The sequence below is a fragment of the Cyanistes caeruleus genome, chromosome 2, assembly GCF_971803275.1.
Source record: "Cyanistes caeruleus chromosome 2, bCyaCae1.hap1.1, whole genome shotgun sequence".
NCBI lineage: Eukaryota > Metazoa > Chordata > Aves > Passeriformes > Paridae > Cyanistes > Cyanistes caeruleus.
The window spans coordinates 113428673-113443284 of record NC_141702.1 but is presented as its reverse complement, the minus strand read 5'-3'; the positions used below and the strand labels follow the sequence as shown (position 1 = coordinate 113443284).

The 14612-nt window shown below is 41.0% G+C and overlaps 1 protein-coding gene across 1 annotated transcript; it reads right to left on the bottom strand.

The window, feature by feature from the left end:
• Window positions 1-409: 409 nt before the first annotated feature.
• PLEK (pleckstrin) lies at window positions 410-14281 on the bottom strand. Its single transcript, XM_023923201.2, has 9 exons — window positions 14043-14281; window positions 13356-13511; window positions 8401-8582; window positions 7368-7459; window positions 6358-6542; window positions 5102-5206; window positions 3301-3384; window positions 2588-2657; window positions 410-1755 (listed from the first exon to the last, which is right to left on the bottom strand). Exons 1-9 carry the CDS (start codon window positions 14088-14090, stop codon window positions 1616-1618), a joined length of 1062 nt encoding a protein of 353 aa, XP_023778969.1. The 5' UTR covers window positions 14091-14281; the 3' UTR covers window positions 410-1615.
• Window positions 14282-14612: the final 331 nt, after the last annotated feature.

The window sequence follows — 14612 nt, the reverse complement described above, 5'->3', positions numbered from 1 at the left end:
CTTTTTTTGTCAGCTGGACAAGTTTCTGTTGTTTGGTTGTGTGGGGTGTTTTTTTTCTCTTCCTGTGCCCTTGGGTATTTTTGGGTTAGTGAGCTCTGAAAGCAAAAATAAGCAACAAGAAGCAGCAATTATCAAGAGAGCAGACTGAGCAAACAGTGGATCTTTTTACCATAAGTCTTCCTTCCTCAGAATGACATATCAGACTTCAATGATCTCGTTAGCTTGCATGAGAGACGGGAAATGCCTGCCAGAAGCTGATTTCTGCTGGCCAACTTAAGTGGACATGATGATGCAGTGTCTCAGCCTGCTGCTCCTGCAAGGCTGTGTTTTCTTTGGGATAAGTTGTGCAAGGCAACAGGGCTTCAGGCTCATTAGCTCAGTTACAGGTATAATTAAGCACAACTGAAGAGAAGCTTTAGCTCCACATTTATTTTTAGGTGGAAGAGATTCCAGTAAGAATTCTTAAGGATAAGGTATCTTATTAGATCTATTAACAGAGTTTTAAAGATTTTTGAAGTTTCCTTTGCTCAAACTAGGAACAGCCTACATGCACAATCTGACATGAACTTGATTTTCAGCTTCTCCTTAGAGTTTAAGACTTAGAAGTTTGTTTGATATACAGTCAGACAAAAATACAAGGATTAATCAGGTGAACTGACCCTATCAAATAAAAACTTTTATTTCAGTTATAAGCAAAAGGTTTCTCTTAGATTACTAAGGCACAGAATCAAGGACTCAGTAAATTCCTAGAGATTAAAAAAGGAAAATCTAATTGAAACCACTTCAATCAGTAGTTCAAGTAACCAACCCTTGCCTCCTTTCCCTTCTGCTGCAAGATTCTTAATTCAAATAGTACATGACAATCCAGCATCTGCTTGTAGACATAAATAAAGAGAAACAATGGTCCCAGGGCAGATTGTTGTGGAAAAATTTGCCAAGGCTTAAAACTGGGTGATAGGGAGTTTGAAGTGAGATTGCTTTGTGTTTGAAATACTGTGGGGAGAGACTTTTCCTCATACTGCTGTCATGGGTTCACGCTCAGTTCCACATGGTGTTTCCATAGTTGTCTGCATTCTTCCCCCCCTTAATGCTGACAGATTATAAAGGAGTGGATCAGGTTTCCAAATTACTTCTTTTCCTTAAATCTATGTCATTATTTGTATCAGTGAACATGCAGCAGCCTGATCTGGTAAAGAAGAAAGTGAAAAAATCGTCTGGAGAAGACTGAAATCCATGAAAATCCTGAAACACATCACAGGCTGAAGAGGGTGATTAATTGAGGTCCTCTCTGTCAGTGCCATGCCTCTGTCCCCTGTTAATGGTGAGATTCCCACTATCAGCTATGGCAACAGGTACAGCCTTCTCAAGGCGGACTGATTAAGAAACACACACTAATATGGCATGTTCTATGTGATAATTTAGTAAAATATTACCATAACACAAGTGAAAAAATGTTAGTTTGTTAGTGCCAACTGTAGAATTGAAACTTCTACCCAGTCTTCAACCCCAAAGGGCTTGTGCCCTTTGGGATGATACTGCTTTCTCTTGGTGAAAGGCTAAATTCTGTTTTGAGTAACTAATTTAATTTATCCGTCTTCTTGTTGGAAGATCATCTTCATTTACCAGTCCTAGCAACTGACTGGATTGCTTTGATCCACTCTGTACGCTCTGTGGATGAGGCTGCTTGCAAGTAATAGTGGATTTCATTTGCTGTGATGATTTCAAAGAGGATGTTCTCATCATCATACTTCTTGGCTACAGGGAAAAAACAAGAAAGTCATCTATGAGCAAAAAAAGTCTTGTACTTTCAATATTTCCTCCTTTACACACTGTAAGGGGATCTCCTTTCTTTCTACAGCTGAGCCTGATCAGGCCTTCACAAAGATTGGGTCCAAGAGAGGAGTATCTCTCTCAGAGAAACCCTCATGAATTCTGCATGTTTCACCTTCAGGAGTCTCTGGTTTGTTGGTCTCAAACCATGGAAGGATCTGCAATCCTGCAGACAGATCAAACCCTCCCATGCCTTGCCATCTATGAAAACAAGATGTTTGTGTTTATGTCACATCCATCTGTTTCTTTCCTGAGATGCCAATAAACTATCTTGCTGGATATGACAGCCAGCCTCTCTTGTGGAGAGGAGAATGCATGAAATTAATGTTTCTTGGTCCTTGCAGCAGCACCATTTCTGTTCCCACAACTAGCTTTGGGAGGGAAGAGAAGGTGGAGAGTAACAATTTGTTGGCATAACCACTTCCAGCATGAAGCTTCCCTCCCAGATTCATTAACTAAAGAGATCAAACTCAGTTTACTTTGCCTAAAGGCCAGTTGTCCTAACACAGGGTTTGTGTCACCCTTTTGACCAGCTTCCCCTAAAGTACTGACAACACACAAGATTCTCTATTGCTGCCTTTACCACATTACCCTTCCCCATTAATTCAGGCAGCAAGAGAGAGACCAGTTACTAGAATTACTGAATTGTTGTACATAGGTTGCTTTGGGATATAAAACACTTGTGATTTTAGGCAGATTGAAAGGAGGGGGTTGTACCAAAAGCTTATTAGAGAGCTCATTCAGTATGGTTCCTTACTGTCTGGCATATCTTCCACTGCTGTCACCACACAGCCTCTCAAGTGAATTGCTCCCAGTGGTTCTTCTCCCTGGGGAGGACATGAAATCAAAATGAGATGCAACACTTCTGAAACCAGCAGCATGTTAATTATGCCTAGATTTCCAGTATGGAGACAAAACCATTTGATTACTTAGTATGTCTCACCTGAGGGAACAGGGGATCTTCAGTCTGTGTGTGACATGGAAGGATGGGGGTAAGAGAAAGGCTTACAAATAAATAAGGAATCTCTTGTGATTTAGAATTCAGGATCTGCAGAGTATTTAGCATGGGAATGGGCCCAGTAGAAATGCACAAGAAATACGATGCCATGTCTCAGCTTGGCACGGCAAATACTTCAAATATCAACTGAAAAGAATCACTATATTGTGTTCATTTACAGGTCCTAATTTGATCAAGTGAGAGTACTCATTAATTCTAATTAATCACAGATAAGAGGGGAAAATACAGTTCAGTGTTACTTGTTGCCAGGTCTGGGTGGCACTTGCCACCCTGACTTGGCAGCCCCAGAAACTATCCTTCACTCTGCTTTTCCAGAGGGTGGCTAGGCCATGTGAGAACAAAAAGTCCCACTGTCCTGCCTGATCTTCCCTGTCACAGTCTCATGCAAATACTCCAGGTACTAGAGGCACTAGATTCAAAACAAACAGGGAAATAAACTGAATCTCTCTTACTCCAGCAGGATCATAATAGTGAAGATATGCAGGATCATCTCTTAAAACAAACTTCCTCACTTTCCAGTTCTTCCTCCGATGTCCCTAGGAAAATTCAAAACCAGGAATGTCATGGAGCTGCTCTGCCTGCATGCAAATCTTACCCACACATGAGAGGACAGGCAAATGTTCAAATGTGAACAACAATTCACAAAAGGGAAAAAGACCTGAATATTATGGATAGGAAATATTCACTGGAGTAGGACTTGAATCTGCCTTTTCTACATTCCAATCTTTTGCACAAGAACTGGACTGTCAAAATGCTTTATGTCCCTCTTTTCTTGTTTTGTTTTTTTATGTTTGTTTGTTTTGTTTGTGGTTTTTTGTTTGTTTGATTGGGTTTTTTTTTTTTGTGTAAAGCAGAGGAGTTTCAACATGGGAGATTCCCCTAAACATATCACACAGTCTGGTAGTCATGACACTCATGTGAGATCTGTGAGAATTTGGTTTATCTGCTTGCTAGAAAAAATGGCTTGAATTATTGGCAAGGATGATCTGAAAGTCTTTCTGTCCCTGCAAAGATAACAAAGAAAGAGCTTATCTGGCTTAAACACCCTGGAGGGCTGATGGCTGAGAAGCTCAGGCAGAAATATGGGCGTAGGTGCCTTGTGGCCTGTTGTCATGACTGAGAAGAATGGGTGTGGGAGGTTTAGACCCACTGAAAGCATTTTCAGCAGAAGCAGTGACCCTTCCAAGCAATGACCCACAACTCACTGAGGGTGACCAAGTGCAGACTCACACTGGTGGAAGAGTGTCATGAATCATTTCCTCTGGCATTTCAAAATGCAGGTTTCTCAATTAGCTACTGTTTGCATGGAAGCTCTTACTAATTAGGTTGGTGTGAACGTGACAGAGTAAAAGAGCAGCAAGGTGTGGGTCTAAATTCTTCCATTGCTTTTGAGTGAACTGATTAATCAAGAGAAGTACATGTGAGCACCACCAAAAAGGTCTTAGGCTCTCAAGGACTATTTTAATGGTGCAGGTTCAGACTCAATATTAGGAAACATTTTTTTAGAGAGAGGGTGGTCAAACACTGCAACAGGCTACCTAGAGAGGTGGTCAGTGCACCATGTCTGTCAATGTGTAAGAAGCTTTTGGACAACAAAACCCTTAACAATGTACTTTAACCCTTGGTCAGCCCTGAAGTGGTCAGGCTGTTGGACCAGAGGATTGTTGCTGGTCCCTTCCACCTGACCTATTTTATTCATTGAAGAATCCTGATTCTGCCTTCAGTTCACTAATATCTGCTTGCAATGGCCCTGGAAACATGACATTCACTGAATAGCTTAAAGTTTTGCTGTAAAGGAAGGTATCCAGTTACCTTCTTACACATCAAACATTAGTGACTGAAACAGCTCCTTGGCTCAAGCATGCTGAAAATGTCCATGAAAACTGGCAACTGAATCCAGTTGTGTGTCCAGAGGGACACAGGAGCAGCAGCTTTTTTAACCTGAGGTCAGTTTTGCATTGTACCAATGACTAGTCACATCTTCTGCCTTAGCACTCTTTCCTAATTAAAGCTATTAACTGTTTTATTTTGTGTTAAGAGCAATAAACCTTGCAATATTTGTCCAGAGTCCTGCTGCCATGCTGCAGCAAGTGTTCCTTGTGCAAAGGCAAGAGGGACAGAGATGAAATCTGCCAAGTGTGGAGATGCCATAGGGTAGTTTCTCTCTTACCTGAAGTTTTTAAGTGTAAAAGAGTAATCTTGCACCCATGTCACATCATCCTAGTGACAGGATGGAAGATGGGCAATACTGACCTGTTTCAGCAAACATCCTTGTTTGACAATTGTGCCTCTGAATTCTTCTTTTAGGACCACATCATCATCACTGGAATATCCCTCACAGAAAAATCCACTGTCTGGCTGCAAGACCACAAGAGAAATGTTACAGAAATTACACAGCTGCTGCATGCTTGTGTACATGTACCAGTCTGGCTTCTTTTGGCTTCCTTCCAGCCTGCTTTTTGCCACCCCAAAGAAAATATTATTTTTGTTCTTGTTGTTGTTGTGATGGTTACTGTTAAATAATCTAACCTTTTACTGAAAAAGCCTCCCAGTGAAGTTGAGGAGCTCTCCAAATCACATTTCAGTGTGAGGTGGGACTACAGTTCTGTGATACCAAGTCAGACACTGACTTACTGTGGCATCCTCACACCACATTGGTATTGAATCACACTAGAAATGATCCAAAAGCAAGCAGTGTACACAAAGGCTGCTACAAGAAGCATCCCAGGAGGCCACAAGGCTGTCTTTACCAGCAGTATCTCTGCTGAACTGGTAAAGTCTCCCAAACACATTCAGGAAAACAAATGAGTAGTGGGAGAGTCATTTTGCTGAGGCCAAATGATTCCATGTGGTAAATACAAATAGAATTGTAATACCAATGTACTTGTTTTCACTTTATAGAAAGCATGCTTTTCTGTTAGCCTAAGTTCATAAGCCAAATATCTTTCAAACAGTATTTGGCTGTGATATTTCAAGTTCTTCAAATCAGTCCACAGAATATGAAGTAATAAATGGAGAAGGCTGGGTATGACACCCAGGACAGGTTACTGGGGGATATTAAAAAAACTTTTAGTTCTTTGCTCACAGGCAAGCTGTGTGGGTGCACACTCACACTGAGCCAGATTTGATGGCTCTGCACAAAAATGGGTTTGTAGCTTCTGCCATTCTGTGATAATGATTTACTCTCTTCTCTTCCACTGAGCCAACAGGAAAACAGATGGTTAAATTCTGGTCACCAGTACAATTACCAGGAACAAGGGCTAAGTTAAAAAGAACCCAGCTTGTTCTCAGCACTCAGTTCACACTTAGAAGGGTGCCAGAAAAAAACCCTGTCTGGTAACAGCTATGAAAGTGAGCAGGCTCATTCTCACAGGAAAAAGACAATTAAGATAGCTTTCTCCATTCCTGTACAATCTTTCCTCCAGGATTTAAGAAGCCCAAGAAGAAGCATGAGAAGAGCAGAGCATCAATAAGTCTGAGACAATAGAAAACCAGAATACAATGCTCACAAAGTAGTAGTAGGCATCACTGAGATCTAGGAAGGGGGTGTCTGACAGTCCCTCAGCAGCTGCCTTGGATGTATCCCCAGCAGGCTGTAGGTAGCCTTCGCTCAGGAGGGAAGAGGCAAGCAGGAGACCCTCTTTGCGATTTCGGATGGAGCTGCTGGACACCAGCCAGTCAATCACACAGGTGCCTGGTTACAAAGGAACAAAATGTCAGCCACAAGCCAAGACAGACATGAAAAAGCCTAAAAGCACACAGGAAACAAGCCTGCTCCATGTATTCATCAATCTCCTGAAGAAATGTTCTTAGCAACAACGTGGGAAGCTAATCTAGGGAAGTTCTTGACCATCTAGTGAGGCACAGCCCTGCCAGCTGATGGCAGGGGCCAGGACAACTCTCAAACACCATTCCTGAGGGAGAAGAGAGCTGGGAGGGGATGCAGAGCAGAGCTAGGAAGCCTCAAAAACAGGGATTGCCCAAGCCTGGAAAAGGCAGCCTTCCAGGCTGCTGTGCTACTAACATAATGCTCCTGGAAACAGGGTGACTTTTACAGAATCACAGAATCACTGAAGTTGGGAAAGAGCTCTAGATCATCGGTCCAACCATTAACCCAGCCATGTCCACCACTAAACAATGTCCTCACGTGCTACATCCATGTGTTTTTGCACAAACACAGATTTGACTTGGAGAGAAGCAGGAATTACAATGGGACACCTTTCGGTGATGAAAAATTCAGAATGGAATAAATTTTCTGTAGTTAAGTGTTTCACACTACAATCTACTCAAAAGATTACTCCAATCTTTCTGACACTGGTAAAATTTCATCCTTCTCCTTTGTTTACCATGGCCATAACTGAACACTTTTCCAAGATATATCCTTTGAGCATCTCCTGGGTTAGTCAAGGAAACATCAAACCTTTCTGTGCTCTACAGAACTTAGAGCTGTTTTATCTCTTTAGTTTTTCAACTCTGTGCTCCCTTTATTGTACGGAATAGAGGGACAGGAGCTCCTTACCTGTAAAGCAGTGATTGAACACTCTTTTATCTTTTTCCAGCTTCAACTCCTTTATTCCATTTTCAGGATCTTTCATTGAGAGGTACAAAGCACTGTGCATAAAAAGAACCACAGAAGCTGTTAGCAAAATGTTTTGCCAGTTTGTACAATAATGTCATTGTCATTCATGGGGGCTTCATGTTTTGTTGGCACGTGGCTCTCTGCAGGGATGTAACACAGCGTAGTTTCATCTCCTGCATCTCCTGAAAAATTCAAGTTGCAAAGCCTGGAGGTCTCGCTACGTTACCTCACAGCTGTGGGAGCAGAGGGTGGAGTGCACAAAGGGCTCACCACATCTCCCTGTTTTGAGAATGCAACTACTTGTGGTGACTGTAGCGTGAAGAGAAGTACGCCCACTGCTGAGGCACTTTCACAGGGCCCCACAGCCCCAGTGGGAGAGCTCATTTCACTGCTGTGCTCTGTGTTCACCCAAAGGTTCTGGGCTGAGCAGAAAACCTCTCCCTGTGCCAGAGCCTGCATGCTCTCAGATGATCTTGGCCCTGTGCAGTTTTACTGTCTTATAAGAACGCTTCAGGCTCATTTTTATCTTGGTATTTACAGCTCAGAGACAGCAAATAAGTCATTCTTGATTTTTAAAAGTACAGATTGCTTCCCTTTATCTCTTCTTCTGCCTTTGCCAGTTTCATGTCCTTTGGCAGGCACCACAGTCTCCTCACCATCCAAAAACTAGGCTAACATCAGCATTTCTTTTGAGAGGAAACTAAAGGTCTAAAATATTTTTGTAATAAATGTTTTATTATATAAAATGCTTCTCCTGGAAGAGTCACACTTTGGCTGTGTATCCTCTTTCACCACAGTATGCCCAGAAATCCTTTTATCAGCAAAAACCTTTGATAAATAAGCATTTCTTTGTAAATGATAGTATATTTAAAAGAGCTTCCCGGTTCTGATTGTTCTTCCTGACCAAGGTTACATGTCTGACACACTGACTACAGGTGGAAGTAAATGGGGGCTCAGAGCTGTGAGAACAAACCTCAGATTGATTGTTTCAGGCAATCTGATCGATTTTCTTGTGGATTTTCTGGCAAACCTTTGGCCTCCATCTATGTGATGAATTGCTTTCTTGATATCCCGCACCCAGGCGTCTCTCTCCTCCAGGTAGGCAGCTTGAAAAAAGTGATCCTGCTGCTTGGCCACAGTGAGCTTGAAGACAAACTGGAATGATAAATTATGGGAGGTTTTTTTTAAAAAAGTTACTTTGGTGTAGCCAGTTGGGCACAATTAAGTTAGTACCACCACAACACAGAGCTTACCTATGCCTAAGGACTATGGAAAGGGCCTTAGAGACATTTTAATCTTTTAATTAAAAACACTTTTAATCTTAAAATTATAGAAACTCTGAAGGAAACGATGAACAAACACTGCACATAACTGAATGCTTTTGTTACTTCACTGTGACTGATCCCTGACATTGTCAGCAAGGTGTGTGGCACCAATAGAGCTGCTGATTGTAACTTTTGCTGGGAAGTTCAACACAGCTGAAAGGCTGAAGTGATTCCTTGGAGTGGCTACCTGGAACAGAGCCTAGACAAGATTAAGAGAATAAAAGCAGGTATTTATTGAAGGCCTTCAATAGATACACCATGGGCAGTCACAAGTCTCTGAGAGGCTACACCCCCGGTGGACGACAGTCACGAGTTTTTCAGACAGATACAAATTTGGTCCATTTACATATCTTAATATGTTAATCTTCCAGTTACAGCTTCAGGTAATGAAGTCTTATACTCCCAGTTTGATTCCACTCACAACCCACTTTTGTTTATACTTTTGGGGCCTGAGACAGGGAGGTGTCCTTGAGCTTCAGGCCTAGAGGAATTGTTTTGTCTGATTAAAATGTGAAGACAGTATGGAATTTTAGAGTTATACACTAAAGCAGTAGAGGATTTGAAAAATATGAAAGTTAAAATCCTAAGGCTTCAGAAGCACCCAGCCCCTGCAGGCTTACAATGGATGTAAATTTGTTTAGAGACACAAACATTGTGAGCAATCTAAGGAGGAAAAATACCCCACACCATATTCAGCTACTGACTCACAAGAGGAAAAAAGCCATACACTGGAGAGTACCTGAGTACATTTGCAGCCTAGTAAGCCTTTAATGGCTTAGTAGGGAGATGATGTATCCAATCCTTGGCTACACCTTAGAATCACCTATCTAAACACACTAGCAACAATGGAAAGACTGTTTTATTCAAAAATGAGAATAGATCCTCTAGAGGTAGTTGTGAACAGAAAAATAAAAATAACCTGGAAAACAAAACAAAACAACTAAAAAAACCCCAAAACAACAAAAATCAACCAAAAAAAAAAAAAACAAAACAAAAACCCAAAACTATCCAACAAAGTTTACACTGTTTGAACTCATTTCCATCCAGTGATCTTCTGAATGGAAAATCTGGATCTAATTACTCATGTTTCCACTTCCTCTAAAATATAGTTCCCCATTAGTGACACTAATTTGTTCTGTAGTTGTGTTATAATAAATATCACAGGTTCTGACTCAGCAGGTGTCTAAAAATGCCAAGGTAAGCCACAAGCCAACAGCATGACGTGGTGAGGGAAAGGAAAGCAAAGGTTACTGCCAAAGAGCAGCAAATTTACATCAGTGAAATCAACACACTGAATGGCTCTGCTGAATCCCATGTTTGTAACATTTCTGAACATCCCTTGCAAGCCTTTTTCAAACAATGGCCAACAGGAAAAGTTCTGACACCCTGAAATTGTGCAGAAGTCCAACCGAATTTCATGGAAGATACGTTTCAAACTTACAAAGCAATGAGTCCTCAAAAATCCATCTCAGACAGAAAAGCAACCTTTTCTTATCTGATACTGTTCATATTTCCAGCAATACTCACCTTTTCTGTTATGCAGGAAAGACCTACGTACTGAAAATCAATGTACAGTGCATGAGAAAAGCAAAAAGACAGATCTATCCAAATCCCAATATTCAACAGTCAAGCTAACACTCCAGATTAACAGAATGAAACACCAAAGCATTGACAAGATTTATTACCAAAGGAAAAAAATAACCTTCTCAAAGAGCTGAGAAGCAACAGTGAAATGCTAAAGAAGAGTTTTCATTTTCAGCACATGGAGAAGACTGGCAAAGCCCTTTCTTTTTAGCATTTACAAAGTTAGGCCAGTAAGCTAGACAGAATTCCAAGCTTCCTCTGAAATTGGTAAAGAGGTTGAGTCTCCAGTCCTAGATGTGACCAAGCCTCCCTCTGATGATGTATATCTGGTTGTGTTTTTGAGAAAATTAGACCATTACACTAAAGTAAATACCAACATTTTAGATAGTTTAAACTAGGAGAAATGAATCTGACCATGAGCAACCAAACACAATAATGCTATCCACAAGAAAACCATGGGGGAAATGGAAAAAGCTGAAGAATATAAAAATTTATGTTACATTAAACAATGATCAAACATCACATCAAGGACAGCAAATAGTGGTGAATGCATTTTGAAATATAATCTCAAAATATGCAGTTGCAGCCCCTTCTGAACAACCTTTATCTGTGTTTAACAAATCCAAGACTGCTTCTTTCCCCCTCAGCACCTGCATTTTGCAATTGATGTAGTAAACCAAGCATGTTGGTGATGTTCTCTGAGCTTTCAAACAAGGTCCTGGTGCAGATACACAAGCTGATTCAGAAATTTAACCAGAGAAATATAGAAGTTTGTTTGTGGCCCAACAGTCCCTGCTCCAAACTGGACCCAGACAAATGAGACTATACTTAAAACTGACCCAAGGAGAATTATCCCACTATTCACCATATTCCATATAATTACCATATAATTCCTGTCCTGAAAATACTCTTTCATTTCTAGCCATGTAAACTTAAGAACCAGAATAATTCCCACAGGAGGAAAAATGTATCCTTTGACACATAACCAGTGAGAAGCCAGAACAGAATGCAGAGGCATTGAATTCAACAGTACAGCAAAGATGTAAAATGTATGATGCAAAAATAAACATACTACATTTCGAAGGAATACACCTAGAAACTTAGGTTTAATCATATTATATTTGTAAGAACAATCCTGGAGATAGCTTTGCTCATATGAATGAACATGTTCAATTTTTTACTATTTGAACAATGCAAATTTTAAGAGAAAATCCATCTCCAGGGCTGGTTTATGGACTTGCAGAACAATCTCACCACCTCATATGGAGGATCTGCTCCAAAGCCTGCTGAAGTAATTTTGATTGTTTCCATTGACTTCAGCAAACCCTGCAGAAAATATCATTTATGAAAAGCTATTTTGTGTGCCTCGACTCCTGGGTCTCTCTTTGTCTTTATTATCCCTCAGAAAAGACCCCAGGAAGCAAAATGAAACATAAATCTCATTATGTAAACACCTAATGTAAAATGAAGCATGACACAAAACCCAGTGCAGCCAAAGGAATGATCTTCAGAGATTATCACCCTTCCATACAGATACTGCACCTTCTGGAGACTGGTATATCCCAAAGAAACCCTTTGGGCAGGTGAGGATCTCTCTCACTCTGCCTTCAGCAGACATCAGGTACTTCAGACCTCTCTCTATGTCTACTTTGTTGAATGCACATTTGCTGGTGAATTATTTTTCCTTTACTGTAAATGTGTTACTGACATTTTCAAGCAACTACTATGAAACAATAATGACGGCAGTGCCTTTCTGGGAGTTAAAGGAAAAAAACAAAACTCAACACAAAACTGTCTGGAAAAGGATGTTTTGTGAGAAAAACTTAATTTCTACCATTACAATGTAGGTCTGTGATATTCTTGAACATAGTACCCTTCATACCTCATGTACAGACTAAGGAGTGTTGTGCTGAACCTTGTTAAAATAATCAGCACAGGATTAACAGCAATCTTTATTCCCTGTACCATCCTTTTTCTATCTGCCTCAAAGACAGCTTGGAAGTTAACAGGCCCTTTCTCTTGATAGATGTAACTCTGAAAATACTTAGTAAGAATCAAGGTGGGTTTTTAAATATAAAACAGGTGTTTTCATATAAATATGGGTTCTGCAACAACAACAACAAAAAAAAAACCAAACCAACACCACCCCTTTCCCCCCACCCCCAAAATAAAAGGAAAAAAGGAAAGAAAGTAGAAGAAAGAAAAGAAGGAAAAAATAAAGCCAGAAGGTCCAAATCTGAAAATCTGAAACGAAGGATCCTGATTCCACTAACTACAAAACCTAAGGACAGGTTTAATTATCCTCACTTTACTCACATGAAAAAGTAAAGTTCACTGTCTCAGCAGTCTCACACTTTCTATTTTTCTAATACTCTCACAGAGACTTCTATCTTTAGTCAGGCACCTGTGGAGTAAATATCTTTAAACTGTGGTTCCAGATTCTGGGGGACCCCTTTTTCAGAGGAATTCCTGGGGATGTGATACTTATTTGATGAAACTGAGTTGAATAATAGTATGATTCTTTGCTCATATGAGAACTTCTGGTTTACCAAAAATTATATTTCAGGAACCCTGTAACAAAATACGTGTGTCACAGCATTTATGTTCTTCCTGTCTGAGCAAGCCAGTTGTTCCTTGACGAAAAATAAATGCTTCTCCTGCTCACAAAATATTTTCCCACAGCTTTATTCTGTAGCAATGAGATTTATATTTAATACAGGAGTTGTTGCCATTCAGCTGCAAAATGTCTTCAGACCAATAAAATTTAGTTCTGCTGTCTGAGAGACTCAGAAGTTTAATAAAAACCAACCAACCCCCAGAATGCTTTCTGAATTAGTCCTCTTGAAGTGTCCTGAATTCAAATAGTGCACAATTCCAAGCCTGCTTGTGACCTCTCAAGGCAGATGAGAATTGCCACTAGGATGAGTGCCAGGAATCGGCAGCCACCAGCCTTTTGCCTTTTCAGTGCTTCCAGAAGTATAAGTATACTGTCAATTCTTTTTATTGAATAAGTACTTACCATTCTTTTGCCAAAATCTTGGCATGGGCTGTGAATAGAACTTCCTTTTAGTGGGATCATCCCTTTGGGACTGTTGTCAGCCTTCCGCTTGTAGAATTCAATTCCATCTTCTAAGAGCACAACCCACATTGGCTTCCAGGTATTAAACATGCTGCCCTGCCATCAATAAATCACGTATTATGTTCAATGAATCACTCTTCAGGTGGTACCCAAGGAAGATATGAGCTTCCAGGGAATGTCTGACTGGTGCTAAAATAACTACAGTTTGTGTTTCAAGGAGAACAAGCCGCAATTACACCCATCCTACTATGGAGTTAAACATTGTTATTTTTTGGATCACCATTTATTTTCCCTTGTAGTTGCTCTGCCAATGGAAGCCACTGTGGATTTAAATAAAAGTAAAGGCTTTTTCCCATGGGCTGTGCCACAAAATACTCCAGAGGAGAGCATACTGTGGAGCAGCAACCACCTTCCCAAAGAATGGATGTGCCCATGGCCCAACACACTGTCTCGAGGCCAAGGTGAGGTGACACCTTTAATCTCACTATTCTTCCTTGATGTTTAACCCAATTAAATGCAACTGAGTAGGTTGTGGCTATTTCCTGTTACCTCTTTGCCAGGATTTCACAGAATGTTTCCCTACATCTTCCCAACCTGTTCAGAGTTAGTTTTCTCTTACCCACCTACCTTCTTAACCAAGTAGCCCTCCCTGATGCGCATCGGCTCTCGCTCCATGGCTTGGGCAGTCCTGCTCTCGGGAGAGTCCTGCACTCTCAACAGTGCTGTTGAGTTCCTCTGGCAGCAAAGTCTGTGGGATGGTGTTTTTACAGCACAGCTGTGTCATTTCACAAGTTCCTCTGAATGCTAATCGCAAGGCCATTTCCTCTTACAGAGCGAGAGATAGGGAAATGCAGAAGCACATGTGTATTTATAGCCTGTCTCTGACAGCACAGACAACAGCCTGACCAAACACCCCACCCTATCAAATACAGCCAGCCTCCATGGCAGAATCCTGCCAAATTAAATGAGTGCTTTAGTGTTCAGTCACAAGAAATCGGGCCTGCTCTGCAAAGACATGAACTCTAGCAAAACAACAAACAGGGCACGGTGCTGCTGCCTGCTGCATGCCAAATGATTTCAGGGACAGATTTCCAATGCATCGCTGCTTTCACTTCACCCTGCCTTCCAAATCTGGCTCCCAGTGGGCAAACATGTGGAGCCTGGCAGGAAGGTGGAGGAGCCTCACTTGGTTAAGGA

Bases quoted from the DNA above. Each gene is read 5' to 3' on its own strand.
- PLEK (XM_023923201.2), bottom strand. From the start codon at position 14,090: ATGGAGCGAGAGCCGATGCGCATCAGGGAGGGCTACTTGGTTAAGAAG. The intron at 6,543-7,367 runs GTAAGGAGCTCC...CTTTGTAACCAG, and splicing joins GTTCAATCACTGCTTTACAG to GCACCTGTGTGATTGACTGG. The intron at 2,658-3,300 runs GTAAGAGAGATT...TGTCCTCCCCAG, and splicing joins ACTATTATGATCCTGCTGGA to GGAGAAGAACCACTGGGAGC.